The 25,924-nt window shown below is 38.9% G+C and overlaps 3 protein-coding genes and 1 pseudogene across 8 annotated transcripts; 3 read left to right on the top strand and 1 right to left on the bottom strand.

Moving 5' to 3' along the window:
• Positions 1-182: 182 nt before the first annotated feature.
• On the bottom strand, positions 183-4,779 carry LOC103955324 (FACT complex subunit SPT16-like). 4 transcript variants are annotated; one of them, XM_048583457.1, is made up of 3 exons: positions 4,637-4,779; positions 4,280-4,375; positions 183-3,783 (listed from the first exon to the last, which is right to left on the bottom strand). In XM_048583457.1, exon 3 carries the CDS (start codon positions 3,705-3,707, stop codon positions 489-491), a length of 3,219 nt encoding a protein of 1,072 aa, XP_048439414.1. In that variant the 5' UTR covers positions 3,708-3,783; positions 4,280-4,375; positions 4,637-4,779; the 3' UTR covers positions 183-488. The 4 variants fall into 4 exon arrangements, with proteins under 4 accessions (XP_048439414.1, XP_009365471.1, XP_009365472.1 ...); XM_009367196.3 differs by having other exon boundaries at positions 4,280-4,372; XM_009367197.3 differs by having other exon boundaries at positions 4,280-4,367; positions 4,637-4,767.
• An 851-nt stretch (positions 4,780-5,630) lies between these two features.
• Positions 5,631-13,748, top strand: LOC103955325 (protein transport protein Sec24-like At3g07100). Of its 3 annotated transcripts, none has more exons than XM_048583454.1 (14): positions 5,631-5,751; positions 6,726-7,907; positions 7,999-8,137; positions 8,774-8,964; positions 9,489-9,596; positions 9,710-9,913; positions 10,107-10,338; positions 10,779-10,928; positions 11,034-11,190; positions 11,462-11,589; positions 11,696-12,018; positions 12,107-12,295; positions 12,890-13,130; positions 13,254-13,748. In XM_048583454.1, the coding sequence occupies exons 2-13, from the start codon at positions 6,789-6,791 to the stop codon at positions 13,121-13,123; spliced, it is 3,174 nt and encodes a 1,057-aa protein (XP_048439411.1). In that variant the 5' UTR covers positions 5,631-5,751; positions 6,726-6,788; the 3' UTR covers positions 13,124-13,130; positions 13,254-13,748. The 3 variants fall into 3 exon arrangements, with proteins under 3 accessions (XP_048439411.1, XP_048439413.1, XP_048439412.1); XM_048583456.1 differs by having other exon boundaries at positions 5,658-5,751; positions 6,732-7,907; XM_048583455.1 differs by lacking the exon at positions 5,631-5,751 and adding an exon at positions 5,889-6,027.
• A 1,044-nt stretch (positions 13,749-14,792) lies between these two features.
• Positions 14,793-16,701, top strand: LOC103928240 (probable sphingolipid transporter spinster homolog 2). Its single transcript, XM_009337249.3, has one exon. The coding sequence runs from the start codon at positions 14,942-14,944 to the stop codon at positions 16,523-16,525; it is 1,584 nt and encodes a 527-aa protein (XP_009335524.2). The 5' UTR covers positions 14,793-14,941; the 3' UTR covers positions 16,526-16,701.
• Positions 16,702-24,057: 7,356 nt separating this feature from the next.
• Positions 24,058-25,913, top strand: LOC108865625 (annotated as a pseudogene).
• The last annotated feature ends 11 nt before the right edge of the window (positions 25,914-25,924 follow it).

The raw sequence follows: 25,924 nt of genomic DNA, 5'->3' as shown, positions 1-25,924 counted from the left end.
TTCAAATGTATGCAGTTTCTGAGGTTCTGCAGGAAGCAGAGGAGAATCGAACGATGTTATTCGTTGGAACGAAGGGGCGATGATCAATAGTTACATGAACTGTGGAGATGCAGAAGCAGCTTAAGAGTCGCTTAGTAAGCACTCAAGTAAAATGCTGGTTCTTGAAATGCAATGGTTAACGATTCATACCAAAATCCAACCATCAATTCATATACCCAAATCCAAATTCATCCGTCCATTCGTTCAAGTACAAGTTCAAATGCATATTCATTCCTTACCCTGATACAACTAAACCAAGCCTTGCATGCATCCGTCAAGGGATATTCATTTTGGTGTTGTGTCGGATGCATTCTTTCCCTTTACCTTCCGCTTCCCCTTTTGGTAACTCTTCACTTGTTCTTAACATCTTAAAAATAAAACACACAATCCAATCTAATGCTGCTGCTTAAGCTGCTGCAAAACTTAAAAAACTGAAGACAAAAACAATGTCACCTAAATTTTGGCCTCTTGGGAAGGCTGCCACCAAGGTTCCTCTTGTCGGGTACTCGAGCCTTTCCAAAAGCCTTGACCTTCCTTCTGGCCCTCTCCTCTTCACTGTCAGACGCATTCCCTTTTTCCCTGTCTGCGTGGCTTGCTTCTCTCTCCAACTCTTCCCATGTCTTTCCTTCGGCCTCTTCTGAGTCTTCTCCGGATTCTTCTTCCTCATCATCTTCCGACTCCACTAATGACTCGCTGTCATCATCCTCCTCGTCTGAACCTGAATCCGACTGCACATCTGAAGGCACATACCCACGGTCAGACTCCTGAGAATTGTCAGAATCCGAATCACTAATGTCCATGTTCAAAAATTCCCATCCACCATCCTCTATGAACTTCTCAGGGTCGTCAGTAATGGTTTTGAGAATAGGACGCCAGTTGAGATTCAACCTACTCTCATAATACTTGAGATCAGTTGTGTCTAACCACTCCTTAATGCCATCTAGTGATGTCGAGGGAATGGAATCAATTCGGAAGACATCTCGCTTGAAGTCCTTGAAAACAACAGTCAAATCAAAGTTCTTTTGCCCTAAACCAACTCTCTCAAGGTTTACTATTTCAATCTCGCTCAGAGTAATTACCACAAAAGGTGTCTCTATCAGCTCAACCAGACAGCTTGAAGTTGGGACAATGTAAGCTGAGGCTTTATGAGGTACTCCATGGAAGCCAAGCTCCCTAAGGGGCTGATCAAACTCAAGATCAAGTGATTTGAATGGAGGTTGCCCCCACGAATCATTTACTCGGTTCACAAAGTTCTGGAACTCCATATTAATTTTGTTCTTTCTTTCCCTTTCACGTTGCTCTTCCTCGATCTCATCAGGATCAAAGTTTGACCTCCTTCCACCTCCCAGTGTCTGCACTACATCCATCACCTCCGCATAAAATTGCACGTCCTTGGTCTTTTTGTTTCCTACCATAATATGATCGTGCAGATGAAAGTGCAGCAGGGTAATCATTTCCTTCTCAGCTGGCTGGAAAAATGCATGTTTGATATTGCTAAACATAACATCGACACGTTCTTCAGACCTTGAAGTAGAATACCGGAACCCATTTGCGTGGGCTTCCAGTGATCCAGTGAGCTTTCTTCCACGACCCCCAAAAACAGGACGAATCCATAGGTCTGGCAATCTTTTTGGCTTGAATTTGGCTCCTGAAATTTGCAGCTTCTCCTGTGTGACTAAAGTTGCCCTTTCAGCTCTTTCAGACTCCCTTGAGGCAACCTGTCTGCGAAGAGTTTTAATTTGCTGTACTACTTCACTTATATGCCTTGGGTCCTTGGAACGGAATGAAACTTCCTTTAAATAAATTGACCCTTGAAACTTCAGGGTGTTTGCATCATGAGGGCTAAATGGGGTACCAGGTACATTAAAGATTATACGGATGTAGCAATTCCGGTTAGTGTCCTGCTGGCTGGAAACACTCTTCACAGTGGCTATGTGGAAAGGAATCATGTTTCCATAAACCGGCAAGAGGATAGCTTCATTCCTCTGGTCAACCTGAATCATCAACTCTTTTGGAGCAGGCAGATCATTGACATTCTTATATGCAATCAGATCACCAACCGTCTTCCCAGCACCACGATTATCGTTAGCTGTAGAACCCCCACCAGCAAGCCTTCTAGCAGTTTCTTCATTCTTTTGGCGGGCAAGTTCGGCTTGGTGCTGCCTTCGTAGCTCTTCTTTAGACATTTCATGGTTGTCTGATCTAAGTGTGGCCTTACTCATGGCACTCCTGGCACCTTTACTACTGGATCTAGGTTTTGCACGCTCTTCTTCTTCATCATCGTCATCATTGAATGAGTATGCCACATCCTTAACAGCTTTGCTTGAATTAGTCAATACTTCTGGGGTCTCTTTACCAACAATAACTGTATCTGCTATTAACAGTGAAAATATCTGGGTCTTAGGGTCTTTTGTCTTTGCCTGCACGTTCTGGAAACCCAGAGAAACGTTGAAAACCATGCCTGGTCTCAAAACTCGATCATTCTTAGCATTAAGATTAAGCCCCGACTCACGAAATTCAAGGCCAATTCCAGTTCCAGCTGTTTTGGTCAAGTTTCCAGTCAGCTCTGGAGCCTCCTTTTCAACTACTGAGAGTGCAGCTTGGTATGCAGCACTTAACTTCTTCCCAGATTTTAAATTACCGATTGCAGTTTCTTGAGCTTTAAGCAGAACCTCATATGCCTTGCTCTGCATAGAATTTGCATCAATCAGATAGGTTCGAGCAATATTTGAGCAGTAGCTTTTATACCTTGATCCAACAGCACATATAATCACACTAGTAGAGTCATAACAAAGGTTCTCATCATTGCTTGAAGCACTTGGCTTCAGATCAAATTCTCCTCCACTCTGAAAAATTGGAGGATAGCAAATATCAACATTTGCTGCTGTCAGCTTCACCTTAATTCTTGCAGGCTCCAATATGACCTTTTCCGTTTCATCCATCAATGAAGAATGGGAAATTTTCTTTTCCTCATCAATGACCTTCTCAAGCTTAGGTACCACAAATGTCTTCATCACCGATGAAGTCAAGTACGCCGCTTTCTTCACATATGTAAGCTCAACCAGGTCTTTGACGGCAAACAAGTCAGAGAACCCATTGGTCACATCACTCAACTCAAAATTAGCATTCTTCAACTTCTCACTCCAAGTCTCCAAAAGCTTCCCTTCAGGAGCCTCTCTTGCTATGTGTCCAACAACAGGAGCATCGGAGCTCGAGTGGGCATTTATAGCTCTAAATATGCTATCCATCAGTCCAGTTCCATCCTGGCCTTTGAGTTTTACATGCATCACAACTTCAACACCAACAGCCTCTTTTGCAGGCTTTATCACAACATCAAGGAGAGAAGCCTTTTTCTGGCTACACAAAACATGGATCTGCTTCTTTGAGAAAACCATGATAGTTTCTGGGAACTCATAACCGAGCAACCAGATATTCATTGCGGAGGATTTCAGATACCGCAGATCCTCAGAAGTTGGAGGAGTTGCTATTGCAAGTGCATCAGATTCACCCCATAGATCACTACGATGTTCCCTCCAATGCAAATACATCATCTTTAACCGCTTGCTGAAGTTATTGAGATCAATGGAATATGCACTGCCGGTTGCTGTGGCGGTTGCTGATGGCTTCCCATTTGCAGGTTTGACATTACCCTTACGTTGCTCAGCCATTGACGACACTTCAGATATAGATTGTACAACCTTGGAAATTCAGCCTGCTCCTGCTGAGTGTGCTGATCAGCAGAAACTGTGAGAAATAACAAATGTTTATCAGTTCGCTTCCTGCTATCCACATAGTGAAAAGTTGACCTGAAAACTTTTCTTGATTTAGCTTTCCTTCATATAGTATACCAGTAGAACATACTAACACCAGCACATGTAAAATCCAAATATCACTCACTCTAGAGAACTTGGCATCAAAATTTATTACCTACATTGAGATTTAAGCTCAAAGAGCACTACGAAATTGTATATTGTTAACCGTCCTTTTCCACTAAAACTCAAAAAAATTAATCTTTTGGATAATTCTCACTACGACCTTCAAGAACAGTGAAATTTCAATCTTTCGTCCCACTTTCATACCTAAAGTTTGAATGAAACAGAGTATCACACACCAAAAAAAAAAAAAAAAAAAACAGAGGATCCCATCTGGAGCAGTCAACAATATCAATACAAGTTAACTTCTAACCATAAAAAAATTAACAACAAAACCATTGAAATCGAAAACTTGTTTAAGTACTTACTTAGCGATGGATCGAAAAGATTTCGAAAACTTGTTCCCAGCTAATTTCTCAATCTCCCAAATGAAGCTCCCAGCTTGATTCGTAATGCCTGACCTGCTAAAAACCATTTCCAATACGTAATTAACAAAATTATTTCCAAGTTGCTAAATTTTCTTCTCAAAGTTTCAGAATCTGAAGAAACAAACAACATCCATTTACTGATAGAATTTCAATTTTTTGTAATTTTCGATGCAGAATCTAAACATAATCATCGGATTGACGGAAGCTAAAGCCAGCTGCTTGGATATCAAATCCTCAAAATTTGAAGGAAAAAAGCAAGACCCAGTTACATGAATTGATTGAAAACTTGAACTTTACCAGCTTCGGGTGGATGATTCAATGGAGGACTCGTTTGCCAATTGGGTCTCTATAACTGGTGCCAAAACAGAAAAGTGAAGCTGGTTTTGGGGGGAAATGGAGGATGGATTTGGATCGAAATGAGAGGTTTAGAAAGGATCAATAGAAGAACTAATAATAATTGAGAGATGGAAACAGAGAGAGAGAGAGAGAGGGAGAGGGATGACGATGGTTTAATGAATGGTGACCTGATTTTCACTTTCTGTTCATATTTTTGGTCTTGCAGAAGTTGAGCTGGACAAAATAATTTCCACCTAAGCAAGTTAATATTTTTTTATTGAGGTAATTGGAGTAATGATTTCCGAACTTTAGTTCTACCAAGGCTCCCAGATCAAGTGATATGGACCTTTGAAATTTGATCAAACGGCTAAAATTATTATCACTTTTAAAAGGAACCTTTGTTTTTAGCCGTTGAATCAAATTTTAAGGATCTAGATCACTTGATCCAGAAGTCTTGGTGGAAGAGATCCGGAAACGATCTCTTTCCTAGCTGAATTATAGCATTTCTAAAGTAAATGTTAAATTTAAAATATTAAAATGATATTTGATTGTTTATGTCGCAGTTTTACATTTTGTAAATTTTTTTTATTCATCCGATATGTTAAATATGGTGTAATTCTATGAAAAAAAAATTAATCTCTTTGTGTGGCCCATTTATTAAGACAACAAATCAAATATTTGGAATAATTAAAAAATTTATGATACATTGGATCAAATCTATTAGAATTATTAAATGTATTTGACAGCTGCCGTTGCAATGATTTTTTTCATGAATTTCATTAAAACCTTAGTACTTTTATTTATTTTTATCTTTTTAAATTTTCATTTAAGATCTTTTTGTTTAAAACGAACGACTTTAGAATTGAAAATATTGAAAAATGAAAATAGAATCATAGACTGACCCGACCCAACGAGTTTTGGGTTCTAAATCCGAACATTTATTGGGCCTAATCATACAAGAACAAAACGACATCGTAGAAGTCGATGAAAAATGATTAGCCCGGTAATAGTCTCTCTCTCATCTTGCTCATATTTCAATCTCTCTCTAGACTCTCTCTCCTCCGGCGGAAGCAAAGGTAAGCTTCCTCCTCTCTCTCTCTCTCTCTGAATCTCGATTTGCCGCTCTGCGATTAAATCAACCCAACAACTAGTCCTTCATCTCGGTTCGTCCAATATAATTCACTTTTCCCCGCTTTTGGTCTAAAAAATTTTCCAAAATTCAACTCCCAATCTCAGTCGGGTCTGTTTTTTCATTGGGTTTTGCATTCGATGTCCATCGGGCTCACGAATTTGGCTCTAATTTTCGTCTGGGTTTTCTTGATCCATGTAGATGTTGCAAATTTGCGATTTGGGTAGTGCTTTTCTTTCGATTTTTTCCGATTAAGATCTGCTACTCTGTTTCTGTATGCATGCTAAATTATGCACTCTCTTTGTTGTAATTAGTTTTTGGGTTGTGGGATTATGGTTTTTAGTATCAGCAATCATGAAGTTATTATTTTAGTGCTAAATTATGCTTAATTAATCACATCTTGTTGAGCCATGTTTGTTCCTTAATTGGTTATAAATTAATTAGTAATGGTATATCGTGTTCCATTGTGCACCGTATACGATTCGATCATGTGAGAGGTAAACCTTAGGAGTTAAGAGTTAGGATTGGGTGGTTTATGAGTTTTGACCTTGTTAACTGGTCTAGCTTAGGATTGCTACTGGAATTTTAAATGAATTGCTAGTGGTGCTTGGGTGTAGTCAAATATTAAAAATGCTAGATTAAGGATTTAATCTGACATTCTTGCTCGGGCTGCTCTATTAATTTTGTGAGACTAGATGAGCTTAGTGTTGACATAGAGGGTTTGATCTATTTTCGAGTACATTATTTGCTTATTCCATCGGTTTCTTTGTTATGTTTGATGCAGAAAAAAAAAAGTAATTTAAATGTGTGTCTTTGTGTTTGTATGATTCCATACTGTAATACTGTGAGTGTCTAAGCTGTGATGTAGTGACATATTGGTCCTTCTTGGATGATAACTCAAACCTCTTCTCTTGGCTGTAGGAGCAGGTCTAGGTCATGAGAGCATTGTTTCTACTGAATTAGCAGGTGTTTGTAACCAAAGTTATGGGGACTGAAAACCCTAGTCGTCCGAATTTTACTGCAAGACCTGCCACTGCACCTTTTGCGGCTCCTCCTCAAAACATGATGCCTTTTTCATCTTCAGGTCCCATGGGTGGACAGGAGGCATATGGTTTTAGACCTCCTCCACCTGTCACGCAACAGACACCTTTTTCATCGTCTGGGCCTGTGGTTGGACCAGATGCCTCTAACTTCAGACCTACTCCATCAGTTCCTCCACAGACTAATGTGCCGTTCTCATCATCTGGGTCTGCAGTTGGACCACAAGCCTCTCCTTTTAGGCCTACACTGCCAAGTAGGTTTCATGATCCATCTGTGCCTCCTCCACCAACTTCAAGTGTCCCGCCGAGTGTTGGACCTTACTCCCGTTTCCCAACACCACAATATCCACCAGCAGCGCAAGCACCAACTGCACGTGGTCCACCTGTAGGCCAAATGCCGTTTCAACTTCCTCCTGGTCAAGCACCATTTCAACGACCACAACAGCAGATACCTTCTGTGCCAATGGGACCTCCACCTCAAAGCATTAATTCTGCACCACCAAGTGTGAATGCTTTTCAGTCTCCATCAGATTCATCATTCCCAGCTTCCCTACCAAATGCTCAGACATCTCTTCCTGGATTTCCCCGTAAGCAGTCTAGTGCAGATTCACTAGCCCCACCTGCTCAGTCTCCATTTCTTACTCATCAAGGAAGCTATGCAGCTGCTCCACCAGCAGTGTCCTCTCCTTTTGCAGCTCACCAAGGAGGTTATGCTCCACCTACGCAAGGTGCAGCTCCATTGGGTATGTCAAGGGACCACATGCAACATCATGGTTCTGGACCTCCCGTTGGTGCCGTCCAAGCCTTGACAGACGACTTCAGCGCACTATCTATTGGATCTGTTCCCGGATCAATTGAACCTGGACTCGACCCTAAAGCTTTGCCAAGGCCTTTGGCTGGTGACGTGGAGCCAACATCACTTGCTCAGATGTACCCCATGAATTGCAATCCTAGATTTCTACGGCTTACAACTGTTGCAATACCAAGTTCTCAGTCTTTGTCTTCAAGGTGGCATTTACCTTTGGGAGCAGTTGTTTGTCCACTTGCTGAACCACCTGATGGGGTTAGTGCATCTATACTCAAACATTCAAAATGATCAAAATTGATTGAAGTTGGATTCGCTGTAATTATCTTGTTCTGTGTTCTCTATCTAGGAGGAAGTTCCAATTGTTAATTTTGGTTCGGCCGGCATTATTCGCTGTAGAAGATGTCGGACGTATGTGAACCCCTATGTGACATTTACAGATGCTGGAAGAAAGTGGCGTTGCAACATTTGTGCTTTACTTAATGATGGTAAATGGACCAGCTCTTCTCTTTTCCCCTAAGAGAATAAATTTAACTTGTTATTATAAACCAATTTATGGAAGGATACAGAATGTTGACTCAAAATTTCCCTATGTTCAACTTCATGCTTCTTCATGTTGGGCAGCATTAAGCAGCTGAGTTTGCCTTATATTTTATTCATGTTTGTTAGTTATACTTCCCCAAATAGGATTTCTGTAATATATTCTGCAATATATGTATGGAATATTGCTGCTTGCCTTATAGTCCAAAATGTAGTTATTATGTTCTCCAAAAAAAAAAAAAAAAAAAATGTAGTTATTATTTCATTTTTTATTTCATAACGCAGATATTTTCTACAATTGCAACCTGTCATGCTAGAGTACTTTTTTTGTATTTTCTAACTCTCAGTAATTTCCCCTAGTGCACCGAAGTTTCTAATATCATGATGAATATACAGCAGCTTTGCTTTATTGTTAATCCTGGTTTTACCTGAATGCAATCAAGTTTTCTTGCTAGATAGTACTTGTTTTAGGTTACTAAAATTAACCAGAGCAGTGGGATGTTGTTTAATTCTGGGAAAATATACCTTATTTAATATTTCTGGTCAAGCACTGAGTGATAAAATGTATTTACTTTCTTGTTCAGTCCCTGGGGATTACTTTGCTCATTTGGATGCCATTGGCAGAAGAATTGATTTGGATCAACGACCTGAGCTTACACAGGGTAGTGTGGAATTTGTTGCTCCAACTGAATATATGGTCCGGCCTCCTATGCCGCCACTGTATTTTTTCCTCATTGACGTTTCGATGTCTGCTGTCAGAAGTGGTATGATTGAGGTAAATACTTTTTCTAATGCTTTTACAGAAACTCAACCTTGTATTCTGAAACCTGTTGGTTTATGATTTATTGCTAATATACAACTACAGACCCTTGGGAGTATTTGCATGGTTTATTGATCACCCAGTAGTGCTAGTGTATATTGTTCTTGGGTGCCCTGGAGAGTATAGTGTCAGAGGCTCTTGGATTCAGATTAGGATGAAAGACGATTTATTAATAAACAATATCATATCTGGTATGCTGTGTCTGGTTTTATTTTGTGAAAAAGATAAAGTAGGCTGGCTCAGATGCCTAACTTTGGGAATTTTCTCATACATGGCACTGATAGAATGGGTTCTTCTGAGATGAACTTCTCTTGTTTATGAAATAGTTCATGCAAGGACTTTTAATAGTGTTAGTCTCATGGATGGTTGGGATGTCTTTTCATTTGAGTTGTTTTTATTACATCTTTGATTACCTACTACCAAAGGTCCGTTTGCCTCTCTGTTGGAATTATTGAAATTTATTGATGACCTCTTTGCAGGTTGTGGCCCAAACTATCCGGTCATGCTTGGATGAGCTTCCTGGCTTCCCCAGAACACAAATTGGGTTTGCAACTTTTGACAGCACAATACATTTTTATAACATGAAAGTATGTGTTTTCTGTTATCATTGTTAAGTGTTAACATAATTTGTTATTTTCTTTTCTTTCTTTTTTTCCGACTACCAACATTTGTGCTGAGATCCTGTGAGTTTTATGTGCAGTCTTCTTTGACTCAGCCTCAAATGATGGTGGTCTCAGATCTAGATGATGTATTTATTCCATTGCCAGATGATCTTCTTGTTAATCTCTCTGAATCAAGAAGCGTAGTGGAGAGCTTCCTAGATAGCTTGCCGTCTATGTTTCAAGACAACGTGAATGTGGAGTCTGCTTTTGGTCCAGCTCTTAAGGCCTCGCTTATGCTTATGGTGTGTGAGCTTTTTTCACACATAGCAATTTGAATCTTACATTTGGATCAAATTTATCACCAATTATAAAAGCAGTGTGTTAAGTTTTTTATTCCTTGAGTAATTGGCTATTAAGTAGTTCATTATGCAGTTCCAAGAGTCTGGTCGTTCATTTACTTTGCATTAACTTATGTCCACACGTGTGCTTTTGCAGAGCAACCTTGGGGGAAAATTGTTAATTTTTCAAAATACACTGCCATCTCTTGGTGTTGGTCGCTTGAAATTGCGTGGAGATGATCTTCGTGTCTATGGCTCTGATAAAGAGCATCCACTAAGACTACCAGAGGATCCTTTCTACAAGCAGATGGCTGCAGAATTTACCAAGTTCCAGATAGGGGTGGATGTATATGCCTTCAGTGACAAGTACACGGATATAGCTTCATTAGGTACATGTTTATAGTTTAATCATATTCTGTTTCACTTTCGTAGAACCAAAGATCAAGATGATGTTGACAGATAGTAGGATCTTCTGATGATACTTCTCTACATTAATATGTTGAGAACTCTTATATTATCCACCAATTTTGTAGTTGTTGCCCTTGTGGGGAAATATGCTTTAGCAATGGTTTTCTCCAATTTATTGCATTAACTGTTCTCCTAGAATATTGTAGTGTTTCTTCCCTGTAGTGAACATTTTTGAAGAAAGAATCTGAATTGACATATTTGAAACTTTTACTATCTTGTTTGTAGTTCTTGTTTCCAGCAGCTATTAATAGACCCATATCAGGGTGTGATGGTTATTGTGTTGTATACTCTCCCGTGAACTATATTTATTGTACAGCTAAAAGTTGTATAGTGTATAACTGCTATGGTCTTCCAAATGTAGGTACTCTGGCAAAATATACTGGGGGTCAGGTGTATTATTACCCAAATTTTCAATCTACCATTCACGGATATAAGTTGAAACATGAATTAGCAAGAGATCTTACTAGGGAAACTGCCTGGGAAGCAGTGATGCGCATAAGATGTGGAAAAGGTCTGCCATTGATGATTCTCCAGAACAACCCCATTGTGCTCACATAAATATGTTATTTTGCCTGTGCTCGGAAACATGCTAATGTTTTTTTGTTTGTACTTCTAGGAGTGCGCTTTACGTCTTATCATGGGAACTTTATGCTAAGGTCCACAGACTTATTAGCACTTCCTGCTGTAGATTGTGATAAAGCATTTGCGATGCAGTTATCTCTTGAAGAGACGCTACTGACTATTCAGACAGTATATTTCCAAGTTGCCTTGCTGTATCCTTCCGCTTAATGTTCGATTTTAAGTTTTATCTACAGATAGACATCCCGTATGGTATTGTGGTGCTTGTTTTTCTTTTGATTATTCACAAATCATTTCCTTCTGATATTCTTTTTCCTAAGTTTTCTTTTCAGTTGCATAATAAAGTTGTTTCATTCTTTATACTTTGATTATTCACACATACTCTCTAGTTTAAGTTGTGCTGGGGGAAATTTCGTAATGATATTTGTAAGGTTATTGATGGTGAAGTGTCCTTAACGTTTAAAGATACACTGCATCCTGCGGAGAGAGGCGTATTAGAGTACATACAGCAGCAGTACCGGTGGTTACAGATCTGTCTGAGATGTATCGGCAGGCTGATACTGGTGCCATTGTCACCTTGCTTTCCAGGCTAGGTGGGTAACTGAAACTCTGTGTTAGTATGGGTAACTGAAACTCTATGTTAGTAATGTGGTATGTTTTGAATATCAGTGGTTCTTATTTTTCTGAATCAAATTGCAGCAATTGAGAAAACTTTGTCCCATAAGTTGGAAGATGCTCGGAACTCTTTGCAGCTAAGAATTGTCAAAGCCCTCAAAGAATTTCGAAATCTCTATGCTGTACAACACCGCTTAGGAGGGAAGATGATATACTCAGAGTCTCTGAAGTTCTTGCCTTTGTATGGATTGGCACTTTGTAAATCAGCACCTCTTCGTGGGGGGTATGCAGACGTGTCACTTGATGAACGTTGTGCGGCAGGGCACACAATGATGACCTTACCAGTTAAAAAATTGTTGAAGCTCCTATATCCTAGTTTAATACGGCTCGATGAGTATCTTTTGAAGGTAATATAATTCCATTCACTTAAAAGTTAAAACTTGAGTGATGTCATTTCACAATCGTTAAATTTGTTTCTGCTTCTTGTATTTGTAGGCATCTTCTGAAGCTGATGACGTCAAAATCATAGAGAATAGGTTACCATTACTTGGTGAGAGCTTAGATTTCAGAGGCCTTTATATATTTGATGATGGGTTTCGCTATGTTCTATGGTTTGGTAGAGTTCTTCCACCTGATATAGCTAAGAATCTACTTGGGCCTGACTTTGCAGCAGAGTTATCAAAGGTATGATAAAGCCCCATAAAGACAAAGTAGAACAAAAGAAGTATCATGTCTAAACATTCATCATTACTTTCTGTGTATTCTTTGTTTTGTGATTTCAATGCATGTTTTATATAAGATATCTGAAGTTTAATTTCTTAATCTCCGTCCCTGCTGCATTATGCTGGAATTCAAATGCACCCGAGCTCCCTATTAGAGAAGACTGTTATAAGAAACATATAATTGTCAATATGGCTGGCTTATGCACCGCTGACTAAAATGTTTCCCAAACAGCCTTGAGAATGCCCCTCTTTTCCTTCCGTAGTTTATATGACTTTAGCATATCACATTCTTTTCTTTTATCATTTGGATGACCCAGTACTAGCCCTATGGTTTTACGTAAGAACTGTATTGGATTCTTATTCTGTGATCAGCCTTTGGTTTAGATATTGTTGGAGAGATCTTTGTAGTCCAAACCTTTCTTGAAGTTTCTAACGTTGGCCCAAGAATTCTTTGCTTCTTCCCCTCTTTTTCTGATTTTTTTTTATCTTGTAACTTGTTGAACTGGCATTGTTTAGTACTCTCGTTTACTGTATTCTTATTGTTTTGGCTGATCAGGTTACCCTTCGTGAGCACGATAATGAAATGTCAAAGAAGCTAATGAGGATACTAAAGAAACTTAGAGAAAGTGATCCGTCATATTACCAGTTGTGTCATCTTGTAAGACAAGGTGAGCAGCCCCGAGAAGGCCATCTTATACTCGCCAATCTTGTCGAGGAGCAGATGGGTGGAAGCAATGGTTATGTTGATTGGATAATACAAGTACACCGGCAAGTCCAGCAAAATCCGTAATGTAGAGGTAATGACTGCTGTGAAATTATGGCATTTATTAGATGTTGCTTCACACTGAAATAGCCAGATTCGAAATGCTTGTGCTCTAAGATTTTCACCGCTCACCGCTCTTTTACTTTCAATCTGGCAGGATGTTTACTAAGCCGATTAGATGCCTCATCTGTAGACTGGTTGAGCATTATTTACCTGGAAAAAATAGTGATGGAGCATTATTTTGAATTCAGCCAAGGGAGCGTCTCTTGCTCTAGAGTCGTGGATGTCCGAGTTGAAGAATGGGTGGTTTCCATGCACAGATTTTTGGACGATTCGGTACTTCATCATCATAGGACGGAATAATCAAAGGAGATGTACTGTAGCCATATAATCTCGAGTCGTCGTCGTCGTCTTCGTGTTAGGAAGAAACACGCGTAAATTTTTTGTATGTGATATCTTTGTTAGCAATTTCCCTGCTTTGTTATAATTCCATATTTTTCCCCCTTCGATCTGATTGTTTAGTGAGAGGACATAAGTGGTGTGATGAGTAACCACCAAGATTTGTTGGATTTTGTTGTATTTTCAATTTTCCTTGGTCAGATGTTAAATTTTGTTGAGAAATAGTTGCATAATACTTCATTTGTGTTGTTCACGTGTTAGACTTGAAAATTTGCTACGCGTGAGGTGAGAATGAATCTTACATTGATGGGAGAAGACATTTTGCATAAACTTATGAGAAGTTGGACTACCTTATAATATCAATGATTTTACGAAGAAACATCAAATTTTTTTCACTGACTACCTTTGTATTCTTGTTCTCAACATATCTTAATCTCCACTTTCTTACTAGTGAGGAAGGCAAACAGTGAAATAGTGCAAAATAAAATATAAATTGAAGTGGACGAGCAGCAACTGTTGAAATTTATTAGTTTATTCAAGAAATTAATTAGAGATTTGATTTGATTTGTATTAGGGTAGTTTTGGTATTTACACATTAGGTTTTCTTAAGTTTACGTCGCTATAAATGTATCTTGTAATTTATTTTGAAAAATAAGTGGTTTACAATGTAGTCTCTTGGATTATGTATTCGTTGTAGATTGTTATTAGGAGTTTTTTCTATCACCTTTGCTGTACAAGTTGCCGTTGTCATTAACAATGTAGTCTTTTGGGTTATGTAGTTGTCGTGACAATTTCTTTCAGTTAGTATACTATTAATGAGTAATGCTACACTTACGACCTAGTTGTACTATCATTTGTACTGTTTCTCTAATAAAGATAGGACCCGCCAACTCATGTGAGTTTCATTTTTATTAGAAAGATGGTACAAATTATGATACAACTAAATTGTAAGAGTAGCATTTTTTATTATTAATTTGTGCTAGATTTGTTCTTCGGTTTATTGGTTTCTCTTCGTCACTCTGATTTTCAACTACAACTTTCTATTTTAGTTTAAAGTTTGAAATGAAAATAATAATAATAATTTTCACGAATTAGGTTTGGAATAATTTGTTGGCACAATGAATCAAGGGCATATTAATTATTGGTTAACCCGGTTCGATGAGAATTCTTATGTGAATCCAGTAGCATTCTTTCAGTAAGCAAAGGCATATTCTTGGTTGGCCACTAAGAAATGGTTGAAGTGGTTGATCTTAATATCTTCCGGTTAACAAGAAGACATCATTTGAGAGAAGTAAACCCTAGTTAGAATTCCTTATTCCACAAGAATTGTAATTTGACCTAATTTAGGAATCCTAATCCCTCCCTGTAGTCCAAAGCTAGTGATGTATATATAAAGGGATTACCACGTTCAGTTCAATAGTAAAAGTACATTCTGACTCTACTTCTATGGCTCAAAAGGAAGCGAAGGCTTCTGAAGAAGCCAAGCCCCCGTCCCCGACGGAGACATCCATGATTATTGCTTCAACCGCAGCTCTGGCGGCTCCGGCAGCTCCTTCATGGTTCACGCCCAAGAGGCTACTCGTTATCTTTTGCTTGATTAACTTGTTAAACTATGTGGACCGAGGAACAATAGCAAGCAATGGTGTCAATGGGAGCCGCAAAACTTGCACAGAAAGTGGTGTATGCACGCCTGGTACCGGGATACAAGGGGAATTTAACTTGAACAACTTTCAAGATGGGGTTCTGTCATCAGCTTTTATGGCTGGACTTCTTATTGCTTCTCCTATATTTGCATCATTAGCAAAGAGTGTAAATCCATTTAGGCTCATTGGAGTTGGATTATCAGTTTGGACCTTTGCTACACTTGGCTGCGGTTGTTCATTCGGCTTCTGGTCAATTGCTGTTTTCCGCATGCTAGTCGGTGTTGGCGAGGCTTCGTTTATTAGTCTTGCAGCTCCATTCATCGACGACAATGCCCCAGCTACTCAGAAAACTGCATGGCTTTCTATATTCTACATGTGCATATCAAGTGGATATGCACTTGGCTATGTTTATGGTGGGGTGGTTGGAAGTCACACCAAGTGGCGCTATGCATTTGTTGGGGAGGCAATCCTTATGCTTCCATTTGCTATTCTAGTTTTTGTTATGAAGCCTTTGCAGATGAAAGGTTTTTCTCATCCTGAATCAAAAAAAGCACCGATAGCCGTGGAAACTGCAGTTGAAGAAGTTCAAGGTTCAGGTATTTCGATGAAGGAAGACGTCGGAGATTCTACCATACAAAAGCCTTCCAATTCAAAGGTGAATCCAATTTCAAGGTTTATGAAAGATATGAAGGTGCTTTTGGGGGATAAGGTTTATGTTGTGAATGTTCTAGGTTACATAGCATATAACTTTGTCATAGGTGCATACTCATATTGGGGGCCTAAGGCTGGTTATAACATATATCATATGAGTAATGCAGATATGATATTTGGAGGTGTCACAATTGCGTGCGGGATATTGGGCACACTAGGAGGAGGCTTTCTTCTGGATTATATGACTGGCACTATCTCTAATGCTTTCAAGCTTCTTTCATCGGTAACGTTAATTGGGGGTGCCTTTTGCTTAGGTGCCTTCTGGATGAAGAATTTGTATGCTTTCCTGGCTCTTTTTGCAATCGGCCAACTACTCGTCTTTGCAACTCAGGGTCCTGTAAACTACGTTTGTCTCCATTGTGTTAAACCTAGCATGAGGCCACTATCTATGGCGATTTCTACAGTTGCAATTCACCTTTTCGGGGATGTACCTTCCGCGCCTCTTGTCGGAGTTCTCCAGGATGCCATTAACAACTGGAGGGCGACCGCTCTTATTCTAACGTCTATTTTCTTTCCAGCAGCTCTAATATGGTTTATAGGAATCTTTCTGCACAGCGTGGATAGATTTAACGAAGAAAGTGAGCATCAGATCACCACCAAAACCGAAACGTCAAACACAACACCAATGGATGAAGGGAAGAAGATAGAAACAATTGAATCTGTTGCTGAACCATGAGACTTAATTCTTTCTCCTTTATATTTCGTTGCAACCTGTACTGTTTTCTTAGTTAAATGTTGATGATATTGTACTCACTCTCCTCTCCTGATGGCATCCTTTATTGATTTGAAGTACCTGGTAGCGAATTTGGAATTAAAGATCTTGGTTCCCTAGCCTACACTATTTTCTGGGCATTGAGGTTCGTCATTCACCGAACCGGTGTACATCTCACTTGGATTAAATACACCATGAATCTTCTTAAGCTGATCGAAATTGAAGATCTCCGATTCAGTGGTTATTGTAGAAATAATCTTTAACTAAAGGTTTAAGAAAATGAACATTGTTATGAAATTTGAACGATGAACGTACCTTTCCTTATTCACAAGGGGTGAAATGTGCATTTCTCGTAGGTGATGCAAGTATTGTATTATCCTAAAAACTAAAGATTTGCCTTTAGATTAAGCAATTTAATAAGAATTGTATGGTACCAAAAGCGTTTATATATAAAAACAAATAAAAAAACACAAATATTAACATATATATATATATATATATTGTGAGTTATATGTTGTTAATACTACAAAAATGTCATTCTTAACGTTCGGAATTGAAAAGAGTGTGTAAGATATTCCCAATAATAAAAATAAGATGATGTAAACAATGAGTCAACGGACCTAACCCAATAATCAAGTAAAATTAAACTATACCTAATAATTACGTACAAAATTGCTTGTATCAAGTTTACTCTTTCTTATTTGACAAAAAAAAAAAAGTTTACTCTTTCTTAAAAGCTTCTTATTTTCAAATGAGAGCACTTGTACTAAACATACTAGTACATTTATTGTTTTTATTTTTTTAGGTCTACTGGTTGTTGCATACTTTAAAAAAAAAAAAAATTCAACCACTTATATTGTGACATTTATTATACACATTGTGTTTCTAGTATACTGAAAAATTGTATTACTACTGTATGTATTTTGTACTTGATTGTAATGTGTTGTGTTTCTAAACTGTATTACTACTGTATGTATTTTGTACTTGATTGTTGTCACATCCCGGCCTGGGGGGACCACTTCCCGGGCCCGCTCCACCACCATAGCACAATATTGTTCTCTTTGGGCCCCGACCACGCCCTCACGGTTTTGTTTCTGGAAACTCACACGAGAACTTCCCGATGGGTCACCCATCCTGGGAATGCTTTCGCGCACTACTCGCTTAATTTCGGAGTTCCCATGGAACCCGAAGCCAGTGAGCTCCCAAAAGGCCTCGTGCTAAGTAGGGATGAGAATAAACATATAAGGATCACTCCCTTGGACGATGTGGGATGTCACAATCCACCCCCCTTAGGGGCCCGACGTCCTCGTCGGCACACACGCGGCCAGGGTTAGGCTCTGATACCAAATTGTCACATCCCAGCCTGGGGGGGACCACTTCTCGCGCCCGCTCCACCACCGTAGCACGATATTGTCAGCTTTGGGCCCCAACCACGCCCTCACAGTTTTGTTTCTGGAAACTCACACGAGAACTTCCCGATGGGTCACCCATCCTGGGAATGCTCTCGCACACTACTCGCTTAACTCCGGAGTTCCCATGCAACCCGAAGCCAGTGAGCTCCCAAAAGGCCTTGTGCTAGGTAGGGATGAGAATAAACATATAAGGATCACTCACCTGGACGATGTGGGATGTCACAATTGTAATGTTTTGTGTTTCTAGTATTCTGCTGTGGTGGTCTCTCTCATCCATGGTTCTTCTAGCCTTATTAATCATCCGCTCTATGATCTTATCTCGGAGTGCAGAAGTTTGATCATAGAGAATTGGAGTTGTAATGCGCAACATGTTTATAGAGAGCGTAATTTTGCAACTGACGGGTTAGCCAAATTGGGTTTAAATAGTGAGATGGAGTTTCAAAAGCTTGTGGAGCCTCCCCTGTTTAGTTCAAACTCTTTCGGATAACTGCTCTGGAGTTGTTACGGCTAAATTAGTTGTTTCTTAGTGTATTCTTTTTCTTCTTCCATGTTACTGAAAAATAGTTTAAGCTTGAAATGCGTTTTTCTTTTGCATAAAAGCCACGCGTCATATCTGGAACCAAACAAGTGGAAAAGCAAATGAGCTGTTGATTGACTCTAGCACACCACCGCTACCGCTCTTCATGCTTAAACAATTCGAGCGCGAAAGAAAACCTCTGTTATGGATTTCCAGAAACTGAAACTGCTAAAGGGCGGTCGAGGAAGGAAGCTGAAATCAGTTCTGCGTCCGCCTGTTCCACAATTTCTTTCGGAGGTAATACTTCTCTGAGTTCTCTCCAATAATAATTTAATTTTTAATTTTCGAATACGAAAAATCTTAGTTAAGTAGTAGAGTTGATGATGGTATGTTAAGTCTTTAATCTTTATCATCATCCATGGTTGAATTCTACTTGTTTTTGTTTTCGGTTTTAGCTTTTAGTTTTTTGGAAGAAATGCATATTAAATTTACGGTTTTTCATTTTTTGGAACAATTTCAGTTGTGGAGATGACCAATATTAGCATGTTTTAAGTTGCAGTTCCTAGTTTCTGTCTAGTATTTATCAATTTTATTGGAGTTCTGAAAAGCGAAGACAGCTTAATGGCTCGTAAAAGGAAGGTGGACAGATTCAGTAGTCTTACCGAGGGAGTTGCTCATCACATTCTTTCCTTTGTTACTATAACCGACCTTGCTCGTTTCAGCTGTGTGTCCAAAAGATGTAGAGAACTTTCTCTGTCAACTCCGTCATTAGGTTTCGATAAGTTTTCGCATACCAATACCGGATCTTGTGATAAACGGTTAAGGTTGTTGGATTCTTTGCATAGGTTCTTCGATCTTCGCGAGGATAATAAGATAGACAAATTTCGTATATGTTGGTCGAGTCTCTCTCGCCATAGTGAAACACCTTGCTTTTGTGATCATAATGAGAAAGCTAGAATGATATCGTGGATCGAGTGCGCATTAAGGTGCAAAGTTGAAGTTCTTCATCTTGAGATCGATATCGATGATGTGACACCCTTTGTACTTCCATCTTCCATCTTTGTGTCTAGCTCTTTGAGGTCACTTTCGGTGAGCATGTGGTACTCAGCAATCATCAAAGTGCCCATACCATCTTTCTCTTGTTTGGAATACCTGAATATGGATTTACGTCATGCGAATATAGATGAGGGGTTTTTCAAATGGATCTCATCGTCCTGCAAATGCATTAAGGAGCTACGCATGTCATATCACGGAGGGAAACTTAGAGATATCACCATTGAAAGCTCGTCTTTGAAATCATTTACTATTGAAGACGCTCACGGACTTCATAATCTTACAATCTCTGGGAAGAACCTTGAAGATATACGTATATGGTGGAGTACTAGACGATGCAGATCATTAAATGTAACTGCTCCCAATCTTAAATATTTGGAGTGGATTGGGCATATGTATGAACTCAAGCCCCAGCTGGGGGGATTATTGTGTCTGGAAAAGGCGAGGATTAATCTGTTTTTCGAAGAAGAGGACATTGACACAGTATATGAGTTTCTTTGTAATATACGCAGGGTTAAAGCTCTTGTACTACACGCAGAGATGATCGAGGTAAATTGAGAACAACATATCGTTTAGCTTTGTCCAATTAATGTCTATTCTGCTTTATTTTGGTCACACACTGCACATAATTTTTTTTTACTTGTTCCTCAAAATTATTGCAGAATCTGTTTGAAGGAGGTCTCTTGCCTGCGCCCTTCGACGATGTTTCACATTTGCAACTTGATCTTGGCAACTTTAGCAATGAGTTAGTACCTAGAGTGGTCTTGCTTTTCAGGGGTATGCGTAACTTGAGTACTTTGTACATCAAGACCGACCAAGTAGAATATTACCTGTTGAAGGCTGCTGTAAGTAAAAGTTTGCGTTTTCCCCCTCTCGAAGTACATTTTTCAGTTCATTAGTTTTGGAATCTGATTGTTATCTTTAAGTCCTGAATCTTGATCTTGGCAAATTATTACTCTCATCGTATCTTTTGGAAATTTGCAATTGATATGCTTATTGCTTTTCAGTGTTCAAAATTCGGTACGGCATACTGGGAATCCCGAAACCTTCCTTTCATTTCTCAGCTTGAAGAGGTGACCGTAGAGATCTGCAAGGACTCCCGCGGGTCTAACTTGATCAACTTTTTAACGTTTATCCTCGAGGATGCTGAGAACCTGAAGAGAATGGTTATTGTTCATTCACCCCAGTGTGCAAAGTCGTCTCTCAATAAGTTAACAACCAGCGCCAAGAGTTCGAATGCCAAAGTTTTCTTTGAAGTCCGAGAATTCTGACTTATGAATGGAGAAGTTCAGAAAAGGAATTTCGCACACTAATAGTGAGCTCACGGACTAATAATATGGTTTTCGTAGCATTTTCCCTTTCTGTTTCAAGTGTTTTTGTATAAAGCTTACAGTCGTGGTGATACTTTTACTAATTCACTAAAATTTCAGTTTATAGGTGTGTATATTGTAATTGGTTGACTTATTTTCTCCTATATTCATGTACTAACCTTCGTAACATAATCAATTCAAAAATATAACTTTCCATCTCTCGGTTGCAAACTGCACAAAATAATTTCATTCCATAACAGCAAGTACGTGTAGAAAAACTGCGCCAGGGTTTTACACGGGTTAAAAGCACCTTTTTGAACATGATTTTGACCCGTCAAATCCAGATGAAAATCTCGCATAAATACTATTGGATTTTTGGATCGCGGACAATACTTACACTGTCTTCAATTTTTCTACATCCTTACATCGGTAATTGAAACTCAGAGGTCGGCTCACGTTGGGCCCACTTGTTTTTAGTTGGAACTCAACAGTCGTCTCTATATTAAGAGCTCAAACTTGTTTCCTTCCCGGTGGTGACAAGCTCATTGGCTTGCACACAAGCTCGTTGGCTTGCACACAAGCTCGTTGGCTTGCACATGCCCGCAACCGCGGGTAATTAAAACTCAGAGGTCACGTTGGGCCCATTTGTTTTTAATTGGAACTCAGTGGTCGTCTCTATATTAAAAGCTCAAACTTATTTCCTTCCCGGTGGTGACAAACTCATTGGCTTGCACACAAACTCGTCGGCTTGCACAGGCCCGCAACCGTGGGCTTTGATACTATGTTGGATTTTTGGATCGCCAGGCCCTCCCCACTCTAACGGGACCGATGCTGTTCCCAACTTAACCACTTGCCCAATCTGTCAGGTGTGAAGTTTTATCATAAAAAATCTCGATATTAATTAGAGTGGGATAAACATATTTAATCCCCTTTGTTTCCTTTCCCACCACCGATGTAGGACTTTAACAAATACTTGATTAAAAACTTATGAATCCCTCTTCAATCCTACTAAAAAAGATTTGGAAAACAAACTTGTAATGAAAGAAAATATGGATGAAAGAAGGGACTACGAAACTGAAGTTCGGAAATCTGCACCAACAAAATTATGAACACTTGGCAACTTAAATTCTTTTGATTTTCCGGAGCAGCAAATAGGATCTTAAGAAAATCAAATAGATACTGAAAAGGTTTGTTTGCAGATCAAAATAGAGAAGCAAACATGATAAATCGAATTGAAAAGAATGAATCAAGACACCCAAAATTGAAATTCTTACCCTTAAGCCTTCCTCTCAAACTCAACCCTCTTTCCTTCTCTTCAGAGCTCTCGCTGTTTTTCTCTCTATTTCTAAAGTAACCCGAATGAACTTTGCTATGAAATTCCTACTCAAACTTCATCTATTTGTAGGGAAATGTCATGATTGGAATCTAAAATTAGACTTAATTTCCACCACCTGCTTCGTAATTTTCGATTACTCAGCTATATAGAATGCTTACAGAGCAATCTAAAACCGCCATGGACTGCCACTTACAGCCATAGACTCCCCCACAACACCCCTAGCTCATCCACCTCCTGCTTAAGATTTCCACTGTCTTCTTAAAATCCGCCACCTTCTGGTTAGATAGCATTCACTAGTCAGCCATGGAAGAAGATATATATGAAAGATGTAAGAAAGAAAGGCAGATGATACGAAGAAAAACAAATTTCTCCTTATTGATTCGTAGGTTGTGAGAGAGAGAGAGAGAGAGAGAGAGAGAGAATGTGGCTTCTTTCTCTTTTGTTTGGGCTGATTATAATCTAATCCTGTAGAAATGGTTGGACTGTCTAAAATAAAATAAGATTGTGCAGAAACTGTTTTCTATTTGAGGCTTAATTAGGATACTGATTTTTGCACTCCACTTTTCTCTACATGCACTCCTCTATTTATGTTTTTTTTTAAGTTTTATGTTATATATAGGAATTGAAAAAATGGAATGTAGAAAGAGAAAACGGAGATGTTAAAATCACCACTTTAAATATATAAATAAAAGATAGATATCTTGAAACTGTAACATTTTCACGTGTCTCCTCCCTCGCCTATTGTATTTTCACGTGTCATCTTTCTTGCCTATTGTGTTTTCACGTGTCATCTTTCTCGCTTGTAGTGTTTTGATGTGTCCTCTCTCTCTCGCTTGTAGTGTTTTCACTTGTCCTCTCTCTCGCCTGTAGTGTTGTGACATGTCCTCTCTCTCACCTGTATTGTTTTGACCTATCCATCTCTCCCTCTTCCGCTCTCTCCTTCCTTTCTGAGTGCTTGTGTTCTCTTCATTTTCTCTTAGTTTTCACGCCTTTTCTTCTATTTCTCCTCTCCTACATTTTCTAATCAGATCCGAGGCAAATCTTGTAGTGACTCTGTGTGGGCAAGTGCGAAGACACTAGTAGACTACGAGATGCTCTAGATCTCGCACCTTCAGGGTAGGAAAAGGTGAAATGTCTTGTATGTACAAAAATGCATCTCTATAGTAAGACAGATTTTGAGTTTGAAGGCCTAAAAATATATCCGTGCTAGCTTGGCTCAAAGCAAACAAATCTTACTTTGTGGATCGGGACGTGACAGATCTATTTGTTTTTTGGCTCGTTGATTTTGACATTGACACTTATTCATCCACATTCATTTAGCTATTGTTTCGTTGATTTCTATTGAATCTTCAATTGGTGCGGATTTAGGTTTGAAATTTTATATTTTTGTTTTTCACTTGAACTTTTAATTGCATTTGTTTCATTCATTATCAATTAATTAGTTTTTTATTTATTTATTTATTTTTTTGTTATGAGATGATATCAATTATTTAAATAAAAGTTTGCTCTATTTTTTTAAGGGAAAATTTGAAATAGGTCCAATTTTATGGACTACCTTTTGAAATAGGTCAAATTTTTATTGACTTTTGACTTTTAAAATAAGTCCAATTTTTAGCTACTTTGGACCTATTTCAAAAAACCCCTTTTTTTAATTACTAGCTAGTAGCTAGTGTTATTGCTAGTACATGCATTGTTGTTAATGTATGTTAATAGTACTATTACAGCACACTGCCAAAAAACACCCTTTCTAGAGGAAATCGGGCCAAATACCTTTTCGTCGCCTAAAGTTTGCCCAACAACATCCGCCGGGCAACAACAATGCTAGCTCCGTTCTACTTGTCTCTAGTTTGGATGCTTTGAACAATTTACGATGGGAGCTGATCTGACCCCTAACATGTTTTTTGAACTCATCTAGTTTCTATTTCTGTGCCATAATCCTCTATTTCTCTTTCAATTGCTTATCCTGCAAACCAGGACACACAATGAGGAAGCGGCGTGCCACTGGAAGTTCTAAATGTCAAAAAGTTCGTACAGAGTGTACGGTTGACAGGATTAGTAATCTTCCGGAGGGAGTTGCTCATAAAATCCTTTCCTTGCTTACATTTAAAGACCTCGCTCGTTTCGGCAGTTTATCTAAAACCTGCAGAGCACTCTATCTGTCAACTCCGAGGCTGAACTTTATATTGCCGAACATACATCAACGCGCAATGAGTGGTCAAGGTTTTTCAATTCTGTGGACAGATTCTTGAGCCTTCGAGGCTATAACAAAATAATTCACTTTCGTATTCATTGGTCACATCGTCCTCTCTTTTGTGCAAACCCTTGCGTTTGTGATGATGTGAGAATTCGAATCCTCCCGTGGCTCAGTAACGCTTTAAGGTGCAAAGTTGAAGAGCTTTATATTGATATCGGTAAAGTATATTTCGAGGGGACTTTTAAATTTCCAACTTCCATCTTTCTCTGTCGATCTTTGAGGACTCTGTCGGTGAGCAAGGGTTATTTAACTACCAAAACACCGCCATTAGCTTGTTCGTCTAATCTGCAATGCTTGAAGTTGGCACATGTAACTTTGGATCAGGGGTTCTACAAATGGATTTCATAGTCATGCCAGTGCATTAAAGTATTACATCTTCAAAATGTTCATGGGGAAATGGATATCACCATTGAAAGTGCACCCCGGAAATCATTTAATATTGATACTGGCAATTCTAATCTTCGCCATTTTCAAATTTCTGGTGAGAAACTTGAAGATATACACATGTATGTATCTACATTCCACGGCAGGTCATTAAAAACCTTTGCTTCAAATCTGAAAAATTTGGAAATGATTGGATATCCGATCAGTAACCAGCTGGGGAGATTTTTGCATTTAGAAAAGGCTGATATTTGGATGTGGCCTGGAGTAGATGAGGGCGATGACTCTGGCAAGGTATTTGACGTACTTCGGAGTATACACAGGGTTAAAGCTCTTACTCTACACTATGAGACCATCATGGTAAAGAAACCACTCTTCGCCTAACTGTTTTTACTTTTTCTTTTGTTTTTCCAAAAAAAAAAAAATGTATTAGATTTGAGTGATGACTAATTTATGCATTACTTGATTTTACTAGTAACTGCATATGTTCTTACTTGTACATTTTATTACAGATTTTACTATCTATTTACTTTACTTTGAAAAATGCAGGCTTTGTTCAAGGACGGTTCCATTTCAGTACCACCATTTGATGATGCTTCCTATTTGTGTATCAATATCGGAGGCTTGTTTGATGACTTGGTGTTGGCATTGGTCTCTTCTTAGGAGAATGCCGAATTTGAGCACCTTGTACATGAATTCTCCTTGGCATTGCGATTTCCACCGAAAAATTGAAGTAAATGGTTGTGCTTGGAAATTATTGGCCTCTTGATATATATGTGTTTGAAGTTTGTACTTGATCAACTTTGTTTTCTTCTCTTGTTTCGTTGTCAGTGTTCAGGTTATAATATGAAGTACTGGAAGTCACAAAACCTTCCTTTCATTCCTCTTCTTAATGAGGTAACTGTAGAGCTTTCCCGAAAATCCTATGGGTCTAACCCCGTTAACTTTTGAAGGTTCATCCTCGAGCATGCTCCAAATTTGAAGAAAATGGTCATTATTCATTCACCCCAGTTCGCGAAGTCCTCTCTCGACAAGTTGATGAAAAGCAAGGAGATTTCCAATGCTGAAGTTGTCTTTCGCATAAAGTAGTTGGGAAAAGA

The sequence above is a fragment of a genome, unplaced genomic scaffold (assembly GCF_019419815.1).
Source record: "Pyrus x bretschneideri cultivar Hongxiangsu unplaced genomic scaffold, Pyrus_bretschneideri_v1 Contig2, whole genome shotgun sequence".
Classification (NCBI taxonomy): Eukaryota; Viridiplantae; Streptophyta; class Magnoliopsida; order Rosales; family Rosaceae; genus Pyrus; species Pyrus x bretschneideri.
This window is presented reverse-complemented; position numbering and strand designations above follow the sequence as displayed.

Bases quoted from the DNA above. Each gene is read 5' to 3' on its own strand.
- LOC103955324 (XM_048583457.1), bottom strand. From the start codon at position 3,707: ATGGCTGAGCAACGTAAGGGTAATGTCAAACCTGCAAATGGGAAGCCA.
- LOC103955325 (XM_048583454.1), top strand. From the start codon at position 6,789: ATGGGGACTGAAAACCCTAGTCGTCCGAATTTTACTGCAAGACCTGCC. The intron at 8,138-8,773 runs GTAAATGGACCA...TTTCTTGTTCAG, and splicing joins TTGTGCTTTACTTAATGATG to TCCCTGGGGATTACTTTGCT. The intron at 12,296-12,889 runs GTATGATAAAGC...TTGGCTGATCAG, and splicing joins TTGCAGCAGAGTTATCAAAG to GTTACCCTTCGTGAGCACGA.
- LOC103928240 (XM_009337249.3), top strand. From the start codon at position 14,942: ATGGCTCAAAAGGAAGCGAAGGCTTCTGAAGAAGCCAAGCCCCCGTCC.